Here is a 23467-nt window from a genome sequence, read left to right on the forward strand (position 1 = left end):
ATAGAATTTTCTTTTGAACTAACTTCCTGATTATTTAACAACAAGAAGTAAAAAAGCCTTATTTCTCTAGTAATAAATTATTTAAAATAATTTCCACATTGGTTTCACAGGTGACATGCAGTGTACCAATGTTAAACATTCATTGGTACTAGTTTCTGTGGAAACGTTTCTAAAACTGAATTGATTAACTAAAAGCAGTGAATTTGTTATTTTATAAATAAAATATTTTTGAAATAATTGATAATTGACTACAATTTTACATATAACTATATATTATAATAATAATACTGCATGATTCTCACCTTTTATCACTCCTTGCCTTGCTTTTTTATACAGGCCTTTAACATCCCTCTGCTCACAAACATTTATTGGAGTGTCTATAAAAACTTCAAAAAAAGGCAAATCATTATCCTTGTGGATTTTCCTTGCCAAATCTCTGTCCTGAAATAATTTGATGTACATTACTTCTACTGTTCACTAAAGGATATTTAATGTCATAGCTTTAGGATATAAATTATATTTTACTAAAATTCTTAATACGTACCCAAAAGGAAAGGTAAATAAAAAAAAAAAACATATAAACTTAAAACTATGTTAGATTTATAATAGTTACCTGGGAAATAATGCAGGACTTTTAATTTCCCATTAATAGTGAATTGCCAGTTTTATGAAATATTCTTAAATAGTGAACTATAGATCAAATTATGGCATTTTTAAAATATCATATAAATTATAGTATTAAACAACAATAGGAGGATAGGATTATTTTCCATATTTGTAAAGAAATGTGGAAACTAATTATCAACATCAAATCTTAAAATTGGGTTCAAAATGTTTTTACTAATAGTGGGTTGGCTTTTTTTTTTTGACAGAAAGAAATTTTAAAAACTGAAAAGCTCACATATTTTATTGATACTAGTAAATCCAGAAACTTTAAGAAAACAAAAATTTAGTGAAACTGAAAATTTTGAATTGGTGCAACTCATTCTAAAGTCTTGCAAATTAATTAAAAACCGACATTTGAACATAATTATGCGAAAGTCTCTGTTGCAACATACCCAAAGAGCAATGTTGAATAAACTACCCCCATGCAAAACCGTTGTAGAAGAAACTGTTCCTCCTTACATAGTAATGAGCACCTGACCCTTCTTGTGTTGATGCAGTCAATATATATTTAAAATGCAGTCATATTTATATTTAAAATTAATCCACTCAGTAATTAATCCATTATATTTTTAAAATGAAGAAAAATTGTGAGAACAGGATGAATTACACCGCTTTTGCTCAACAGTTCATATATGATAAAATTAATTAATTATATAAATATTTTTCATCCATAAAAAGTAATTATTGCCTGAATATGTTTAAAAATTAATTAGTTTACTTTTTTTTTTTTTTGTAGGTGTCTTATTGATTACAAATGATTTGTTCTGTGTAGACATTCATGTGCAGATAAGTAACTATATTTATATATTTAGTGTTTTTATTCATTTTTACTTTTTTCTATAATTTCATAGACTATAAACATTATTTATCTTATTTTTTAAATTGAAATTGAATATATATGTATATATAGTTGACCGTAAAAATTTAAATATAAGATGGTTAGGGTTGCGGTCAAAAAATGGAACAAATAGTTAATAACTATATTAATGTACGATGTTTCGCCCTACTTTGCAGGAATTAAAATAGTTGTAAACTATTTGTTCCATTTTTTGACCGCAACCCTGACAATCTTCTTATATTTAAAATTGAATATGTTTCATCTTTTAGATAAGTTAATGAAATTGTGTAGTGTCGAGATATCTTTAACAACTGAAGGCTTGTGGCAAGAATATGATAAGCCAAATGATGGAAATTATTCAGTAGAGCAGTTTCTACTATTCTTATTAGATGTTTTATATGGTTTATGTTCGATAATATTGCAGGTAAACATATTTGAATAATTCTATTTCCTTGTCTAACATTTATAATTTATTATGTGTATATATAAATATATATACATAGATATATTTACATTTTTATCATATAAAAATCCTATGTTTACTGATTAGATACTTCATCCTGATATTTAACAATTTTTTTAACAGGGATATCTATTTATTTTTTTAACTCTTTCTTAACATGAAAACACCTGTTTCCATCATCAATCATGTACATTGAATAAAAATCACTGAAACAAGTATAAGAAAATAATATAAAATTTTGGGATTATTTAAAAATGACTTTTACTATTGCAAAACAAACAATATACTGATTAGCTAGTCCCAACCCTGTATTCTGGGTCACCCCTCGTCAAATAAATGCAGAAAAGGTTTGGGCAGTGTATTTTATCCTTCAGGAAGACCTACTTAACATTTAATATCATGAACACTGATCTGATCAGCAAGTAGATTTTGTCAATCTTTTCATACTAAGGATTTTCATGCCAAGGATCTCCGATGAGTGATTCAGGCATCTCATTTGAAAAAAAAGGGTATAATTCTGAGAATCAGTTATAAAAAAAATCAATAACTACACAGTATGATCAAATTGCTACTTTAGGAAAATAATCTATCTAGCAATAAAATTGAATCTTGAAGGAAAATCAACTAGAATGAAAATTGAAATATTCTAAATAACGCATAACAGAATACCTGAGAAAAAGGAGATACAAAACTGCATAATGCTACGACTCCGCTATCAGCAAAGAGTCTGGCCACCTCAGCGACCCTGCGAATATTTTCCTCTCTATCTTCGGGGCTAAAACCAAGGTTTTTGTTGAGTCCTGTTCTAATGTTATCTCCATCCAAACCGTAGGCAGGAATACCCTTTGAAACCAGGTAAGCTTCCAGATGGAATGAAATTGATGTTTTACCAGCACCAGACAGCCCTGAAATGTTAGAAATAGAAGTTATAAATAAATTAAAATTGAAAAAGTACAAAAAGAGGAAGATAATATACAAAGATTTATAATGTCTTACAGCAGCTAGAACTTTAGAGCATACCTTAGCAAAAGTTTTTGTTATTTTTTTATTCAGATTTTATAACATTTTTGAGAGCTTAATTAATTATGGTTATTGTATGGGACCTTAGCTATTTAAAAAACGAATTATTGAATTCTAATATAAATAAAATTTCTAATAAATACGTAAAAATAAACCCTACTACTTCCTCAGCCAAAACCTAAATCATTTTTTATTAATAAATAATTATATTTATTTTAGACTTAAGATATAATCCAACTAAAATTAATATTGCATTATATGCAATATTTGCTCCTAGAAAATAAATTTTTTTTCTTATTTTTAATAAATTACTCCAGTCAACACGAATTTTCGTCTGGGTTATGGAAGCCAAATTTTCATTTCTTCCTGCAATTAATAAAAGAAAAATAGTTTTACCAGATAAAATTTAATTTTGTAGAAACTAGAATGTTATTTCATATACAAAGCAAATTCTGCAACATTTTCTCAGTTGTAACTAAATATTTCCAGGATTAAAGGCCTGATAGAATAATTTCATGACTTTGGAACCAAAATGAGTTCTGTTCTACCATATCTTCAAACATTAATCATTTCCCCCAAAAAGTAAAACTTTGTCTCTTAATTTGTTAAATATTCATTTCATGATTACAAACATGTATAAAAAAATTTAGTTAAATTTAATTAGATTCCATTTTGAAAATAACCCACAAGGGTGATTGTACAAGTTATTGATACTTAAGTGGAAGATCTTGAAGTTTTTTAGATAAAAAGTATAATTTTTAACCAATTTGTTTTACTCAATGAATTTTAATATCGATCAATAGTCCATTATATGAATCCACCATGATATATCCAATAAGCAAATCATATTTTTGAGTTAATGACAATAAACCAAAGGGTTTATACCATTTATTGACAGGAGAAATTTTTAGACACAGTCTAAAAAATACAAATTCATATATTGGTAATTGAGAGTAATTAAATAAATTAAAAAAAAAAGTCAAAATAAAAGTTGGTCTTTATTTATTCAGAACATACTTCATATTTATTTTTATTTGTCTTTACTTAACATTTATTGTAAAAAAAAAAAGGTGTGATAATGTGGTTCAACCACCAAAAATAAAAAGAAAGCCCACTAAGGCCAGATTCAAACCAGTATAACTTCTGCCTCAATAATGTTAAAGAATCAACTTAACACGCTTGGCTGGCCTGGCCTACATTGTTAATTTGAAGTTGAAGTAGGGTTGAATATTTTGATCAATAAATTCGTTTTTGCACGTTGAGTAATATATAATTTATGACAATTAACTAGGAGCTGTTCTAATTACTGTTTATTTTAAAGTATTTTAATACGATAAAATAAACAACAAACAGCCGATAATAGCTGTTATATTTTTTATTCCGTAAATTAACTATGACTTGACTTCACTAATTATTGTAAAAAAAAATAAAGATAAAATAAAAAAAAAAGATAGAAAAGCCTGAGATATTTGTACTTTAAATATAATCTATGAAAATTATCTTTTTAGTACATAAAATGCTGAATATAGAGGTGAGGTCACGGGAAAAAAAAAATTGTCTTCCCCAATTGAAATATCACATAAAAGCTTGAAAGTTATTTGAGCAATTAATGTGCAGAGGTAATTCAGTAGTTCGCTAACGAACAATTTAGCTCAATATCTTTATTAACTATCATCTAAACACTACATTAATTCACTTTCAAGAAAGTGCTCGTGGATTTTAAGTTTTTTTTTTCATTACAGTAAAGCATTAAAATAAAACGCAAATACATACCAGTGAACCAGACAGTGCAACCCCTGAAACCCCGGACATTTCCAAGAACTTGACCTCTCTTGTCTCTCGAGACCTTATGTTTCTGCTCCGTCACATTTGTAGCAACTTGAATACACTAGAACAAGGAAATAAGAATAAATTTATTATGATGATTAGGCTGAGTTATGATTAAATATCATATCAAAGATAAATTTAACGAGCTTAAAAAGGAGGCCTAATAGAACTAATATACAATTTTTTACACAAATGTTGTTTTCTAACAACGAGACATCACCATCCTAGTAAATTAAATTTGGCAAATATTATGGAAACTATTATACCTATGAGGAACATTTAACTAGCTTCATTTTAAGTATTTGTTGACATCTGTGAGCCTAATACTTCCTGAGATATCAAACGTTTCTCGAGGTAACTCATTTTCGACGAATGTGGGATATGGTCAAATAGTTTTTAAAAAGATTTAAGCTGCTATATGTGATAAAAATATCTAACTGATATTAATCATATTTCACAAACTAAACTGATAATTAACTAAATAAAAAATGACAAACAAAAATAAAATCGATAGTCAATAAGATGACGGCGTTAAAGCAACATAGTAATCAAATAAAACATTATATTAAAATTAAATCAATATAATACGAACAAAAAAAAAAAAAAAAATAGAAAACATTCGGTTCGAACAGTTCCACAACTTTTGTCGCTTTAGGGAATCATATTAGCCTACTTCAACATCCTTCTCCATCTCATTTTTCTTTCTTTTTTTTATTAATTCTAAATTAATTCGAAGAACACTTTCCATTTTTTATTCTCTACAAGTTCAACGGTGAGAGCATTGAAATGCATAGGAAATTAATGCAAGAAAACAGAGGAGAAAAAATTATAATGGTATTAAGGTAAGCGAATATATAAACTTGAGATAAAAGTAGGGTGCTTTTAATAACCGAACAAAATTATGTTAATTTCTTCATAACATTTTTTTCTGGAAGATTTATGTTATAAATGAAAAGTTAAAGGGCTTTACGTACAAAACCAATCAAGTTAATTCAAAATTGTTAGTACCTTTTTGGAGCTGCAGCAAAGAGAAAAATAAGAAATAGTTTTTCACTGATTTGATTCACGCATCAGGGGCCAAAACCTTGCAATAAAAATAAAGAAGTAAGTACATCGGCCCACCCGTTTTACTCAAAGTAAAATTATAATTATGATCAGTGAATTTTATTTTAAAATATGAAGATAATAAGTGAATTACTTAAATTTTAAATCAAATAATGCCATTCTCCGTGCCAACGACCTCAACTTTAAAATGAATTTATATTTAAAATATGTATATAAAAAAAATGAAAATGAAAATATTTGTATTTTATGTAAAGTTAAGTAGTTGAATTACAAATCTTAAATAGATTCCCCCCCCTCTCCAATTACACATATACACAAACAAATAAATTATCAATCAAGGCTTTTTATTTAAATATAAAAGACATATCCTTGTCATCAGAAAAATAAAAAGAATTAAAAATTGTTTACCAACAGGAATATCCAAATTCATCAAAAAATCAAGGATGGATTGGGGGCAGAACAACTTTCTAATTTAAAGGTTTGGAACAAAAAAAATGAAAAACAAATAATACAAAAGATAAAGCTATTAAACGTTATAAAGTTAAGTCTCTAAATCAATGCTAAGAAAAAATAAAACACAAGGTTACAGGAAATACGAATTTGTAACGATACAATTGACATTTATTTCTAAAATATTTCTGAGAGATTGAGATAATTATACATAATCTTTAACAACTAGTATAATTTGTTGAATGAGATTTCTTGTTTTAGAACAAATAAAATTACTTTTTCTTTCGCTTTTAATTATTCTTCGAATTAAAGTAATTCATAATTATACAAACATGATGAACTTTTTTTCCTATTCAGGTATTAACAGGAAACGAGCTATATATTGATTATTTTTTTGAGGGATTGGCGTTCTCGGGTAGTCAGGATATTCACCTGACAGAAATCTAGAGATCTAAAAATTTTAGAGAAGCTCTGAAAATTGCTATATGTTGTTTTTTGGAATGTCGATTACGGATTTCAGCTTTGTGACTCCAAATATTACTGTAAAGACGCCTTTTCTAGGGTACAAAGCCGGACTACATTCGGTCTGAGGGTTTCGGTTTTTCAGAAAAAAAAAAAAAAACCCAAGCAAGCTACAAAATAGTTTTATTAGTATCTTAATTAATACTAAATTTGCATTAAGATGTATAATTTAAGGTTTAGTTCATAAAATTTTAACAGTGATATGAAGATAGGGAGCGAAAATGTTTTTTTTTTTTCACTTTTATAAACTAAATAAAAGCTATTTTAGGATTTTGGAGAGAGATACAGGGATTATGGTTTGTTTAGGGTAGAATACAAGAACTCCATCTTGAACGATGAAAGTTCTGGTTTTTAATACCCTCATCTCACCAAAATTACTAAACAGTTTTTTATTTTTACCATTTTCCCGTAGTAATCCATAGTCTTAAGATATAATTTATGTATTACATAATAATAATATGATGGAGTTACTGGTTTTTGATAAAAAATAAATGAAGAAACTGCTCCTAGAATCCGATTACTACAAAGTCTACTTGACAAATGCTCTTAACTTGTACTCCATTTACTACACAAATTCTGATACACTGATAATCAACCCTATTTGAACAGACGGAATTGAGCTTCGGGGCTCCACTAAACTATCAAATTCCTCCCGTATGTAATCCTTACAATCCAAAATCCTCCGTAAAATCATTGATGCTCCTTATTACGTCACAAATAAACTCATCCACAAAGACTTCAACATCCCATTCGTTGCAGATTTGGCCCGAAATAGATGTACCCCCTTTCATTCCAAAATCCTTACCCACCAAAACCGATTAGTTCTTAATCTCTTATTCTTAACAATCCCTGATAATCCTCCGAGGCGTCTGAAACGAAGATGGCCAAGGGATCTTCGAATTTAAAGCAATGATTGAAGTCCACCATTGGGTGGTTCTTTCCCAAGATTATCATGTGTTCTGAAACATTTATCACATTTACTTAGTGTTTTTTTTTTTTTTTATACCGTTGTAAATTTGGATAAATAAACAAAAGATAAATGAGTATTTTTAAAACACCCTTTTTGTTTCATTATTTTCAATAATGAACATTTGTAACCGACAAAGAATTTTTTTTTTAAATTTTGAATGTTTACATCCCCTCAAATTTTAAGATTTTACGCTTCAATATAAGTAAAATCCAAAAATTGAATTAAAAAAAAAAACTGTTTGTCCGCCTTACGCGGAATTTCCCTGAAACAACCGGGCCAATTTATTTTAGATTAAGCACCAGGGCCCTGTTTCATATTGAAAGCTAATAGTATTAGTTCATAGTACGAGTGTAGAAACGAGTGTGATAATTACACTAATACTTATTTTTATCATAATAGGGAGGACTATTAGTGATATTACAGGACTTAAAAAACACTAAAGTACAAGTTACCCTTGTACAAGTCAGTGTAATTGAATTAAGATAAATCTACAAGACTAATAGTATTAGTTTGTACTTTATTATGGAACAGGGCCCTGATGGCACTTGATCATCGGAACTCTCCATTACCGTCCACCTTTGAGGTCGATTATATATTTTTTATAGCTTTTAAGATAAAGGAAAAATAAAAAAATAAAATATCACATTCATTACAAAAAAAAAAATTAAATATAGCGATCATAGAAAATAAATTATGAATTATGAATGAAATTATGAATTATGAATGAAAAAGTACTAGAATTATAATTATTTCAAAGGATTTAAAGGTGTATAAAAAATGAAAAAATACAACAAAATTGATAGATGTTAGGAATAAACAACATAACATTTTTTTAAACAAGGAATAGATTACTTACAAACGAAAAATCCTCTATCAGAGATCTGGATCAGGATCCTCTATCAGAGAGCTCATACTCCAAAATTCAGAGTCTGCACCTCTAATAATATAAGCTGATTTTTGGGAGTGAAAGTGATTTAATCTATTTTAGGTTTCCAAAATCTGTAGAAACGGGCACTGCGGAATGAATTGAGAAGAGCTGGGTATATGATAATGTTTTTAGTAAACGTTTTATTCTATCAAAAAGGAGACCATGTTTTTTCACACAATGTTCGTCTTGATGTTTCGAGAGTGAACAAGCTAAAACTGCACGATTTGGAAATTGAAACTCTACTTTACTGACGACGTAAATTGGCCTGACTTAATCCATGGATTAATTAAATATAAGTCAAGAGAGTACAATATCGCAAAAGAGAACAGGGACCAAGCATAAGCGAAAATTGTTGTATAAACGAGAATAGCAAACAAACACATATAGACTAATAAAAAGAACTGATCATAACTTGACCTCGGAAGGTTGCTAATTATTTCAAATATGTGACTGGGTTAAGGTTAACAGACTGAATAGTCAAGGACTCTTTAATAATGATACAGGTTTTCTTTAGAATCGTGCAGCCGTTCAGTAATCTTGGGAGCCAGGATGAAGTAGTCTGCATTGATAACTTTCGAATCTCATTCAGAAAAAAAACCCAGATTTTTATTGACTATCTGAGAAATTTTCGGAAACATATTTTGTTGCGTGATTAAAACATCAAATCAATAGTCCAATTGTGAACACAGGGAAAATCTTAATATTCTGTAGTTTCTATCTTAATAGAAAAAAAACAACCAAAATATAATAATGTACTCATGCAGATATATTAAGTAAAACTAATTTGTGATTAATATAGTTGAATTTTAGTTAATTGTTTATGATCAAGTTTAATATGACTTTTAATAATAAAATAGGCCTGAATATAATATAATGATAATAAGCCAAAACTTGTTGTGAGATAAGTAAGATAATGTGATTTTGATAGTAGTATAACAAAATTTACTAATAAAGGAATAAATATTAAATGAAATAGTTGACAAATAAAGGTAATTAAATATAAAATGAAGTGATTTAATTAATAATAAATACGATTTCCTGTATTTATTTATATTTTCTAGGTTAATTGACTATATTAGAGCAGACATGAGCAGAATATCTTGTAACTTATCAGTAAGGCTATGAAATTAAAATAAAGCTATGCTGATTAAGAATCAATGTTTTTAAAACTGTTAATAGTAAGATTGTAATTAATGCAGTTAGTTAATAGATGGTCATTTGATAATGGCTGTTGGCCGAAACGTTGGATATTAAAAATGAATTAATAAAGATTGTTGAGGCTAATTGGATAATACTACACTATAATAGATAAATGCAAACTGTCTCGAACAAGATATCTAAATATAAGTAAAATGATTCTTAGCTTTAGAGCAACAAAACCTTGAAAAATCAAGATTAATGGTTTTCCTTTTACGATTTTACGTAATTCATTGGAGGATCTAGGGGGAAGCGCGAGAGTAGTGGCCTCTCCCCCTAAAAAAAAGAATAGTAAATTTTACAATATTTTTATATAATATACTTTATTAGTATAAAGTAATAATAATATACGTTACTAGTGTCCTTAGTAGAAAGGTTAAAACCTCAACTGTGTTGCCTATCCGGCTTGATATTAAATATCACTTGATTCGGACAATTTTTTTAAGCAGTTTTTTCTTACCAGATATCCTTAACAGTGACTTGGATTCCACGTTAAACAATAGGATTCCTGTCTCATTTGGCTTTATCAGCAAAACATAAGGAACTTAAATCAAACAGAGTTCATATGGCTCTTTATTTTGAGTTTATTTATTTTTTATTGACCCCTAAAGACATTTCTTGAATCTGCCTCTGTTAATGGACTTATTATTTGTTTGAGAAATTTTAAAAACACAAATTATTCAGAGCGAGTAAAAATTGCGTAAATAAATACATGTAATTGTACAAATAATTATATTTATTTACAACCTAGTATTTTCGGTTGATAAGATCAAACTAATGGGGAAGTAGGTCAGTATTATCTTTATATGAAACTGTAAGTGTAGCTAGGTTTAATAAAAACATCCTTTCTGTTTGGTTAGTGATTTAACACTTTTTATTTCGTCATGTTGATTATATTTACCTGAAATTATCTACGCCAGGAAGAAAATTGAAGCGTTCAAATATAAAGTTTGCAATTCTTTTCTTGCATAATCCATATACGTAGGCAAACACATTTGTTTTTTTACTTTATTTCATTTATCATCGATGAGAAGGGGTTTTTATGTCATTTAAATAAATCTAAAGCTAATGTTATTGCAAAAACAATTATAATCAAACAAGATAAGAAGATTAATGTTATAGTACCCGGGCTGCATCCAACCGCTCAATTATTATTGAGAGGATTATCCTCCAATCTTATGAAGGGCCAAATATCCACTTTATAGAGGCTGTGTGTGTCCTAAGGTCTTTCGAGTCGATCTAAGGCAGTTATACTCAACATGAGGCCCGCCGGCCAGTCTTTTGTAGTTGGCCCATCTGGGTCCCGTTCCATAATAAAAACTAATAGTATTGGTTCATAGTGCAAGTATAAAAACAACGTCGCAAATACACTAATACTTATATTTTTCATAATAGGGAGGACTATTAGTGATAATACGTGATTTAAAAAGTACTGAAGTTAAAGTTACTATAAGGGACAAGACAGAGCCCAGGTGTTACTTTATTTTAAACCATTTTGAATTTCGAAAAATTGAGTAGTGCTATCATTGATAATATACGGCTATTTATTCATTTATTTTTTAATCTACAGTAGACGCCTGATTGTATCACGGCAACACATCATTTTAATATTTTCTTAAATAGGGAAAATCAAGTGTTTGGATTAGCAATGAGTTGTATTGGGCGTTTTTAGTTCCGCATCGAGCGAGCAAGACAGATTTTCTACTATTACTTATGTACCGAGAAAGAATATTAGATAGTAAATTTGAATATCTAAATTTTAGCCAATAATAAACTATAATATTTAAATTTATAAATTTTGAAATTATTTTTAGGTCAATAAATGGAGTTTTTCATTACAGTAAATAGTACATTAATTTTGAATTTGGTTTTTATTAATAAATAATTTAAATTAAACTACTGCTTGTGGCCAGGGACACTGCAACGTTTTTGAAATGTCAGGAAATGACAAAAATTAATAAAATATACGCGATGAATCTGTTCATAGTTGTTTAATTCGATTTGTAACAATCACAAAAACCTAAGAAATCATAACCTAATTTTTTTAAAAAGGGGTTTAGTGGGGTGGGTTTTTGGAAAGGACTGCCTTCCAATATTTTTTGTGTTATGATCTCCTATAGTCAACACTTACATGTAATGCTTTAGATTCATTTGATTGAACTCCAGCCATTTATCATGAAAGCCCATAAATTATAAGTCAAATTGTGTACAAAAAAAAAAACAAATAAAGAAAGTTTCTACCAGCGAATTTACATTATTTTGAAGAAAGAAAGAAAATAATTGTAAATTTATAAACTTTTGAAAATTGAATTTTTCCATCATGACGTTGATTATTGCAGATAAACACATTTCAAACATATGGAATACCTAATTAAAATTCTGGTTTTCATAAAATATATAAAAAAAATAAAATAATTTGTTATATTCACTGCTATGATTGAGGGTAGTATTTCAAACCCCGTCGATTTACAAAATTTTATTTCATATTTTTTTATTAATAGTTTTTGTAATAGATCATCACGAGCTAAAAAATGTCTTTGGCTGGTTTTGGAATTCTAAGTTTTTTTGAACCGTAACATCGCATTCGTTGCAGATTTGGCCCAAAACAGATATGTGTCTTTTCATTCCAAACTCCTTACCCATCCTAATCCATTAGTTCTTAATCTTTCATCCTTAACAATTCCTGATAATCCACCGAGGCGTCGGAAAAGTAGATGGCCACGGGACCTACTAATTTAAATTAATGCTTGAAGTACCACCAATGGGTGGTGGTTCCTTCCCAAGATTTTCAAGTGAAAATGAAACATTCTACATATTTACTTATTGTATTTATTATTTTGTACAGTTGTAAATTACATTAAATAAATAAATAAAAAAAAAAAATTGACAATATGAAAATGAAACATTCCACATATTTACTTATTGTATTTATTGTTTTGTACAGTTGTAAATTACATTAAATAAATAAATAAATAAATAAAAAAAAAATTGACAATTTTTTTTATATTTCAGACTCGAAAATAGGCAATAAGATTTAAAACGTATATAATAGACAACGAAAGCTTTAATTTTGGAAGGATCATTATTTTCCTTAAATTGAGCATTTAGTTTTGGCTGTTATGGCAAGGGTATACTTGCCGAACATCAAATATTTATGAATAGCACTGGTGAGAAGAATGATCGTAAAAATATTAATAAACTTGAGTTAATACTACTTTAAATCTGCAATAATAATTCCAAACAATTATCATAAATTCTTAGAAACGCCATTTAGGCACTCACATACTCACATCCCGAAAATTATGTTTACCAATGATTCGATTTATAATCACTCGATAAATACGCTAATAATTTTTATACATCATTATGTTTTAAAAAGAAAAATTAGTTTAAATAACTAGGAAGTGCAGAAGAAAATACAATCAAAACCGATGACAATCATTTTCTCAGAATGAGTCAATTTAATTCTAAAATATCCAATTGACACGAATAGACCTCTGACCGGAGTAGCCTAGACCTACATAATTGTCGGATGGTCCCACACAGAGATTAGATAAAGAGCACGAGTGTAAGGAGACGGGAAGCACTTTTTATCACGTTCACGCCATTGAGTATGTTTTTTTAACGTTAACAATACATTAGCGGTTCCTATGAGGTCCAATTAAGGATTCTTGATAAGGAGAAATATATGACGTCGGAGCTCTATAACAAACACGAGGTCATTTATCACTACTATAAAGAAATTATTCATTTGAACTGGAGTGGTGTAATTGCAGTTGTGTTGATATGAAGATATGAAACGAACGGTCAATATTCGCCACTAATATATCAGATTATTCATTAGATACAATATTTAGTTTAAAGTTAATGAAAATTTCCCAGTATACTTTTAACAGTTCCTGTTCAATTCAATATTTTACCATTAGTGAACCGTAAAAAAGTTTGAAATATACGCCACTAATTTCACTACCGTGCTTTTATCAAACCTCTGTTTTTCAAGATATAATTTATTTATTTTTTTATTTCAATAAATATTAGTTTTTTCTTTCTCTAATTTTTTAATTACACATTTACTATTATTGTTGATAAATCCCCTCGTTATCAATTGTCAATAGAAAATCATTGAAAAAGAAATGGGAAATATTGTTTTGTCCTTAGGAATGGCTTGGTATGGTTAATACATAGCAGTTATATATTTATTGTGAATAGGTCAGGAGTATCTGTCAAATATAATGTATTTTATGAAGAAATCGTATATCACTGAGCAGAGTGAATACTGGATTAACTAAGTAGCTAGGAAGATACCTCCCAAAGAAACTCTGGATTAACCGCTGCCTATAAGTTATTATGAAAATAGTGTTTTGAAACAAACAAACTGAATGATAAGTCCCTGCACCATGATTATAATCAATAATGAACTTAGTCAATAAATCTTAACTGAAACATTTAAAAAGTCTAAGAATCTATTCAACAGACGGATTCAGGGTTACCGGCCCAAAGCTCAGACCATTAATTAAATTAAATCTGTACCGCTGCAACCCAAGAAGGGTCAGGGGTTCAGTACTTTGTATGGGAGTACTATTACTAGACCAACGGTTGTGCAAGGAGGTGATTTGGTCAGAATCAAGCTCGACCGTCAGATTTTTACCCAATTTAAGAGGCTTGGTGGATCCGAGGAGAGCTCCAGAACCCATTAGAGTTGACTCACGGCTACAGTGTAACAGAAAACAATTTTCTGCCCAGCCGGATTCGAACTCTGGTCCTTGAAGTTAGTAGCCACGGGCCTTACCCGGGGGCTACCCGCACCCCCGAAGCTCAAACTATGGAAAACCTAAATAGATGGCATACTTAGACATGTCTACCCCGTCCGGACCACTTCTAACATATCTGAGGAGGGAGTTATGCTATAAGTTACGACCCTATCCTTAACAAAGTTGCGAAGATCGAGTTTTCATTCCGAGGGACCGCTACGAAATAAAGTCAACCGTTCCAGGCCGGAATCTAAGCGGCACTCACTTACCTGCAATGGTCTCAAACAGCATGTATTACAGACGGATTTGTAGTTAAAGGGGCTGCCGTCCTCTGGGAAGAATCCAAACCTCCGAAACCATTCTTTAGCTCTTCGTATTAAACAAGAGATACCTCTAAATATCGTATCTCTCAAGATCTAAATTTGCTACAAGTCTATCGTAGGGAGAGCCTTCCAGTTTCATATTGTATGCTACAGAACTTGAGAAGCTAGAATAGGATACTTTAGTACAACGCCATTACAGGGTAACACAGTACAGTAATAAAAAAAAAAGTTTTTGTGTTGTTTTCAATTACATTTTTTACTGATCTGATCACAGAAAAATCATTGATTGCAATTACCATCACAGGAAAGCCCCCAACAAGGGCATCGATATTAAAAGGAAGTAAATCATGGCACCTGAAAAAATTCACATATAAATCAAGATAACCTTCCTAGTTTAAAAAATAATAAGCGAAAGAGTAATAAAATATTGCGACATCTGCAATAAATAATGTATTTGAGACTATGCCATTATGAGTGTTTATTACAGTGGATCAACGCCAAAGATATAACGCAGCCATGACATAATTTAAAAATTATCACATCTTTTTTTTCAACTAATTACATAATTTATCACATCAATAAAAACATTTATTGAGTTAACATTGACATTGACATAGTTGAAATTGAGTTAACTCGACTGAAAATTCACATAAAGAGTACCTATTCATTAATTCACTATGGTTAAGAAATATTACGAAGAATTAATATTTGAATACACTGAGCAGAGATATAAAGTGTTTTCATGAGAACAAAACTGGGTTATCTCAACATTAAATTATAGTTTCCCTAAAAGAATATTTGTTTTCCATCTTATGCTAAAAAAAAAAAAAAAAAAAAAAAAAAAAAAAAAAAAAAAATACTACGACTACAGCAACGTTCAGAGATCAGTTTCATTTAAACCTATCTCTTTCATCTAAGCCCTACAAACTGAAATGAAAATTGATCAATACTGAAACTACTAACTTTTTAGAAAGTGGCAATTGAATGGTTTTATTATACTTTAAAATAGCCGTTTACAATAATAATTTGAAGAGTATTAATCAGGTAAAAATATAATAAAAGCCACAAAACAAATAACCCCTTTTTTGTGTTTATAGAAGCTGCCGTTTGGGCCAAACTAAGCCAGAAGGCGCAGAAGCATTTAGTTTGGCCCAAACGGGCCAAACTAAAGGCTTCTGCGCCATCATCAGCTTGAGTAGGTTACTACTGCTATGAAACGCGTCGACTAGTTTAATAACAATAAAACATTAATTTAGTTGTTTTTAATTATATTTTTATTGGACTGGCCCTTGACATATCATTAGTTGGAAATACCGTCACTGCTAAACATGCATAACATCTAACCACTTCTAATTATAGTTCTGGTTTGCATAGTAACATTTGAACGTAATAAACATGAGATAAGAATCACTTTCATTAAATAATTTACAATAAAGAATACTTTAAATTAACATCGAAAATTTAAACTGAATCCACAAATATTTGTTGGCACTTGATTCCACTTAGGACCTTGACCTTTTCAACAATCCTTATTCCATGTACTATATCCTCAGTAGCTTTACTAAATTTATATGTTTCTAACTAATAAATTAATAATATATACCAAATATAAAACTAATCGAGAAGGATCCTAATAGAATCACTTATTTCATAACCAATATACCTAATATATAAATAATATATCTCATCATCATAAAAACATTTCTTGAGATATATTTAAATGCAAATTGACAATTAAGAGTTGTAATGGGAAGGTTGATAGTGAGTGGATTGTGAACATACGTGAACTATGGTTAAGGGAATCCAAACCAAAATTTGTCTAGCTACAACAAATACAGACGTTAGATAACCAAGAACCAAGAACCTAGAGGTTCCTACTGAGCACTTACAGGGGACATAATAGGAACCAAAGAGGTACGCTGGAGTACATTATGGCAAAGCTCGCATGGGCAAACAAAATGAAATAATCCTTATAATAAACTAAGATGGTGATTCACTTTCCGGGAGTTAAAGATCGGAACAAACAATAGATAATCAAGAAAATTAAGTAATTGCTTAGTACTAGAATATGTTTAAAATAGGAAAGTTGAAAATGGAAACATGGTAAAAAAATATATAAAGGGAAACGCAAAGCCGTATCTCTCTACACCTAGGTACATAACCCCTTCATTCCAATGCCCTACCCTTCATTCCCTTACTCCTTCATTAAAAATAATGTAATAAATTAACTTATTATGAAATACAGTTTATCAGCTAAAACCATATTGATTTAATATACTACTTCAATATAAATATACTATGAAGTGAAACGGAAGTTCTGAGGTAACAGTGATAGTGACAGCCATTATAAACTCATCACAACCCTATTATCAATAATTTATCACTAAAGCTAAAAAAAAAATATATATATACATATAATAAACAATTTTAGTTTAAAAAAAAAAAACAACTATTTTTTATTTCCGATTTTCTCAGAGACGACTATTACGATTTTGATTATAGTGGCTGTGGCAACGTACAATTTAATTGTATTTAATATCAATAAGATTTGTATTTAATATCAATAAGATCCTTGTGATTATTATTATGCAAACTATGAACTTTTCTCCCATGTACTGTCGTGCAAAAAGGATTTGCCTGATAGTTTTTAGTACTATTTTGTTTTGTTTTTTATTATGCTCTATTCTGTAAATGTTTATTGCAAATTGAAATTTTATTGTTGGGCAATTAATTCAAAAATACTGGTTATTTTGTTTCTTGACAAAGAAGAAAAAGATAGATAAAACACTGTTTTTTTTATTTAGACCGGATGATTAAAATTTAGAGATGTTGTCCAATACGGACAAAATTGGGCGATAGCTTAAAACTATTGGTTAGGCTTGTGACAAGCCAGTTTAAATTGAGGAAGCTGTTATTCTTCACCAACAACTTAATATAACTTCCTTTAAAGAGAGGATTAAATAGCTCAAAACTCCAGTTTTGACTTAAACAATCTTGCGTTGAAAGACTCAAACAATATTTTATGTACTCAAGAATTATTTCTGAGTTTAACGAGGTTATGGTAAGACATTTTAGTTAAGGGATCCTTGGCTTTGTCTTATCGACAATAGGGCACACTGATATAATCGAAAACTGGCGATGAATAAAATGCAATGTGAAATGCATTTAGGACGGTGAGTTGTAGATGTGGGTCAGCGATTCCGAAGGTCTCTGTCAAATGAGCGGAGTTACACAAATTCAAGGTTCCCACATTCACTTCCTGCCTCCCTGTCCCTTTCCCATTAGTCCTAGAAGTGAGGCGAAATGAATGAGTCATGTAATGGTTTTTTGAGAATAGGTGTTGCAAGGAATCGAAACGATAAATCGTGGAAGCGATCAAATGTCTCATGTGGAACGTATCTCGTTTTGAAAGAACATTTTTTTTTTACACATTAAATTCAGTCAATGCCAACCCATATAGTAATTTTTAGACAGAGTTTTTATTTATACAATTTTTTTTTATTCACTATGATTTTAGTGACGGATTTAGTAACAGCCAAACAATTCTTTCTGAAACGTAGAAAGGTATTATAAGACATGCATACATAGAACCCGTAAAGATCTTTTTTATGTATACATATATAAATATATATTTATTTATTATCCAAGATAAATATTCTATGGTTTTCAAAGATCGGGGTGTTCAAACAAGATCAATTGCGGAAAATCCTTCAGTTCTGTAACTTGGTCCAATATCTCTTTTAAAAAATGCTGAGAAATAATTACATGAGAACCTTAACACTCTGTTTAGTAAATTATCATATTTCGTTAATGACTTATTGTTTAAATTCAGCTCACTGAAATGATAGCAGCAAAACGTGATATGTAAATGTAGCTAATTTACAGATAAAATATTCCTAATTAATGCGAACTGCACCTTTTTCTATATCAAACTCTTGGAAGAAAATTAACAAAATCCATTATCTAAACTGAATATTGTATTAAAGTTTGTATGGAAACTTTGTAAGCATTACTAGGCTGAAAATGAGTGACTGGACGAATCTTCTCATGTTGCACTTTTGCATATTTTATTAATCAGTTAATGCAAAAATAAAAATAAACGACTTACCATACGATTCTATTATTGGACTATAATAAATACGACATTAGCAAGACTTGCACTCTGATATAATTCGGATAAATTATAACATAATATATTTTTTTTATTTTTGTGGAAAATACAATTTAATAAAACCTGATGAGATCCTTACAGAATAATGTCATTATAACACAATTAATAATTAAATTGTCATTTTAATTTTTTTTAAATATAAATTAAAATGAAATGTTTAAGTTATAAATTAAATAGTTTGATAAAATGTTCCCTTCAAAAAGTTCGAAAACCACTTCAAATGGAAACGAGGGGAAATAAGACTAATATCAGATCAAAAGTGTGTCCAAATTTGTATATTCCTATGTTCTAACAAATTCGTATGTTCCTAGGTTTAACTAATTAACTATAAGAAATATTTTTTTTAAAGTTTACTATGTTATTTGAAAGGATACGGTTGTATTATATACATAGTACTGTTATAGGTAATTATTTACCACTAAGATTAATAAAAATTTCAGCATCTATTTTATTTTATAAATAATTTGCTTGTTTAGTATAGTAATTCATGCTTCTGTATTTCTGGCAAAACACCTTCATGTCCTATCCATTCCAAATGCCACAATAGTTATTTGAAAAAATAGCAATAAGTATAATGTGACTTTGTTTTTTTATAAAGGATATTATGGAGATATATTAAAATATCATATTTAAATAAATCAGAAGCAAGTAATAAAATTCTTACTCAATAATGTTGATGAATTTAAGTTCTAAGACATCTAACGGAAGAGACATTATTTACAAAAATTCCAAATAATTTTTATAAAAATTTATATAATATTGAACATGAATATTTCTGGCTAAACAATATTGTTTCGACTAGAGAAAAAGGACAAAGGAAGAAAGTGTTTCAAAAATACTATCAGCGTAACGGAAAGATCACCATACGGTTTTTGAATTACGAAATAAAATTCGTAAAATATATCAAATTCGCATAATACTTAACAGTTTTGAAATTAAATAGGTATATAAGACAACAAAACATTTTGAGTGCGAAAAGTCTAAACTAAAAAAAAATATATGAAGATCGTCAGGGTTGCGTTGAAATAAGAACAAAAAAAGTTAATAACTATTTATATTCCGACGTTTCATCCTACTTTATAGAGCTTCATCAGAGCTGTTCAAGTTGATAGCTTTAAAGATTTTTTCTCTCTAAAGTCTCGAACAGCCCTGATGAACTCTACTAAGTGGGGCGAAACGTCGGAACATAAATATCTGTTAACTATTTTTGTTCTCTTTTAATCGCAACTCTGACCATCTTCTTCATAATTAAAAAAAAATGAACTCTCAATATCTCGAATTCCCAAGATACACTTTAAATGACACTGACTCATCCGATATTATCTCTATATCTTCATGAATAGAATTGGACATATCCATTTCGTCCTTTTTGTATTAAAATTATTATAATTCCTTCTTTATTTAACTGTTGTCGTTATTTCTCGTCGGCACACTGTGCCAATCAATAAACAAACAAATGATATCGTAAGAATAGGCTTATATGAATTATTCAAAGTAATATTACAATTCAATTTATGATTACAATAGTATGCATTATAGAAAAAATTGGTAGAGGATATAAATAATTAACTAAAATATGTTTTTTTTTTCAAAGTCGACCAATTCAAATTAAAATAATGGTGGGAGAATATTAATAATATATTATTCGTATTCCACCAGTTTAGATACTCATACAAGGCCGTCTATATCACGAAGAACATTCTTCCCGATACGAACTGCAATAAAATGAAGAGGACTCGTACAACTGGAGCCTGTTTCATAATGATAGCTAATAGCATTACTCAATAAATACAAGTATACAAACTATAAAGTACAAGCACTGATGCATATACATTCATGATAGGGACGACTAATAGTTATATCAAATGATTTTAAAAGTAAACAATTATTTGCAAGTATTGTTTAAGTCAGTGAAATTGTACCAAATACAAACTACAAGATTAATAGTATTAGTTTGTACTTTATAATGAAACTGGGCCCTGGTGGTCCTATAGAAGACAGTCATTTACTTTCTGGCCGAATAGTTTATAGTAGTGTTGAATAGGTTCATGTTCAGTGAGTATCTATGTCATTCGGTAATGAGTAACCAACAATGACACTAATTTTATGTCGTAGGGTATTTTGTTTGGCAAGAGTATTTTGTTGTATATTTTTGATTGGATTAAATTTCATCAAAAACGGAACGGTTATTTCTTTGTATTGCTTATCTCATTTTTCGGTTTTTCCATTCTAAATTCATATATTTATTATTACGTAATAATATTATTACAATTAGAAAATATTTGATCTTGTTGACATAAGAAGAATTAATTGGCACCCATAATCCTAAAACACCCATTGGTTTTGTTACTTCTTTAGTTTCTATAATAGCTTAAAATCTTATATTAGCTTTGCTGTTGCAATGTTAATGAGACAATGTTTTGTTATTATTGTACTACTAGCTTCTGATATTAACCTTTTTCGGCAGGGATTGTCTCGGTGTTTAGCACACAGATAAAATTTGTTCAATTCTTATTTATTTAATCTGCTTGTCCATTTCAGATATTCAACCATTTATTTCAAGATATTAATTTTTTTTTTTAATGTGAATAGATCTAACATGATGTGTGATGATCTGTATTTGTAGGGCATCACTACATACATTACACCTGTTAGGATGAATTGAGGTTGTCATGTTTTAATCAAACTGATTCATACATTTAATGAACGTCGCACTTGGAGGCACCACAGTAGTCAAAATTACATTCTATGATTTCACTTTCACATCAGTTTCTAGGTTTTTTCGTGTTTCCATGTATTTAGATAACTTTATTTTAGCATTTTTCAATTATAATTATAATGAAAACGTCGTTACATCGATATTAAACTACTTATGTTTCTTATTGCCAAATAAATCGTCCTACAAAAGGAGAGGAGAGTAATTAGGATGAAAGAAAACGAATAAGGGACAGGGGACACATTCCATGAGGCTGTAAATGTAAATGAATTTCAAAATTTATTTATAACCACTTAAACAAGTATTTTTTTTTGTTTAAAGATCTCGTTACCTATAACCTTGAATTTTTATATTTATCGATTTTTTATTACTTCTAACAAGGAGAGACTGTCAATTATTTCAAATAATCACAATTAAATGCACTTTAAAGAAGATATTTTTATAATTTACAATTAAAGCCCTTTAGACGTTATTTTAGTTTCGCTTTTGAGTAGGGGAGATAATATATAATGAGACTTGGTAGTTATTAGTATTTAACAGTGGGGTTCGAAAATTTCCACGATCGTAATGCTTCGTTTTACAATAAATTTCATACAAACTTGAGTAGAAGTAAAAATAATGATATTAAATTAAAAAAAGAAATGTTAATTGATTACAAGTACAAAAAAACTGCATGCTCTCATCTAATACTTCTTAGGGTAAATATTTATACTTGTATAAATAATAATTCTGATTTATGCCCGCAAATTCGCGCTCGCCTCTCAAAGTTTGCAAAATTCGCAATTTTTCTGGTTCGTAAATTCCCTACCATTTCCAAGTCGTGTAGACACTCTGAAATAATTTATTTCAATTTAAGGCAGCTACTCCTTGAAATTAAAATTATTAATCATCCTAGGAAACAATGAATGTTTTAAAATGAAAAAAAACCTAAGAATATTTATTCTCAGGGGACTTTTTTTATTTTATACAAGGTTTACACTTTATGAGTAATTTTCTAACAAATATTTTAAAGTTTAATTTGTGATATTTAAGTTGAAATTAGAATTTATCATAGTAATGGTAATTAAGATTATGGCTATACAGATAGTTCACATTGATTATGTAGTAGGTGAAGGAATAGGTGTTGTTCAAAGAAATGAACGAATGAGGATGGAATAGAGATGAGGAGAGAATTCCATAAGGAGGTTGCACGTTTGGCGAAGGATTTCCTAAAGAAGGTGGTTTTATGAAAGGGTACATATATTGTAAATCAATCGGTTGGGGTCTAGTATTTAGAGAATGGATGGATGGACGTAGAGTGAGGAGATCAAGGACGTAGGTAGGTTTTAGGTTTTAAAGACTTGGAATAGTACCAAGGAGATATTGCCTTCGAAAAGTAGGATAAAGCCACTTCAACTCTTTATACCAATAGGTATAAGAGACATTAGAGAGTCTGAGAAACCCGAAGATAAATCTTATGGAGCAATTCATGAGTCTCTTCAATATCGAATTAGGGGAAAAAGAGAGACGAAAGCAGGTGCTGACCGATGACTAAAAATAAATATGGAATATTAAGATTGA

General features: G+C 29.3%; 1 protein-coding gene across 3 annotated transcripts in view; it reads right to left on the minus strand.

Annotated features, from left to right (window-relative positions):
* The window catches only part of Papss (PAPS synthetase), an 82083-nt gene that overhangs the window by 10434 nt on the left and 48182 nt on the right, over nt 1-23467 (minus strand). For all 3 annotated transcript variants that reach the window (XM_067053043.1, XM_014417802.2, XM_067052998.1), the window contains exons 2-4: nt 4761-4875; nt 2637-2872; nt 303-441 (exon numbers count right to left, since the gene is read on the minus strand). In XM_067053043.1, coding sequence (XP_066909144.1) covers nt 303-441; nt 2637-2872; nt 4761-4875 — 490 coding nt within the window. The remainder of the gene's footprint in view (nt 1-302; nt 442-2636; nt 2873-4760; nt 4876-23467) is intronic.

This window comes from Halyomorpha halys, unplaced genomic scaffold (genome assembly GCF_000696795.3).
Source record: "Halyomorpha halys isolate HHAL.00 unplaced genomic scaffold, Hhal_1.1 Scaffold169.1, whole genome shotgun sequence".
Classification (NCBI taxonomy): Eukaryota; Metazoa; Arthropoda; class Insecta; order Hemiptera; family Pentatomidae; genus Halyomorpha; species Halyomorpha halys.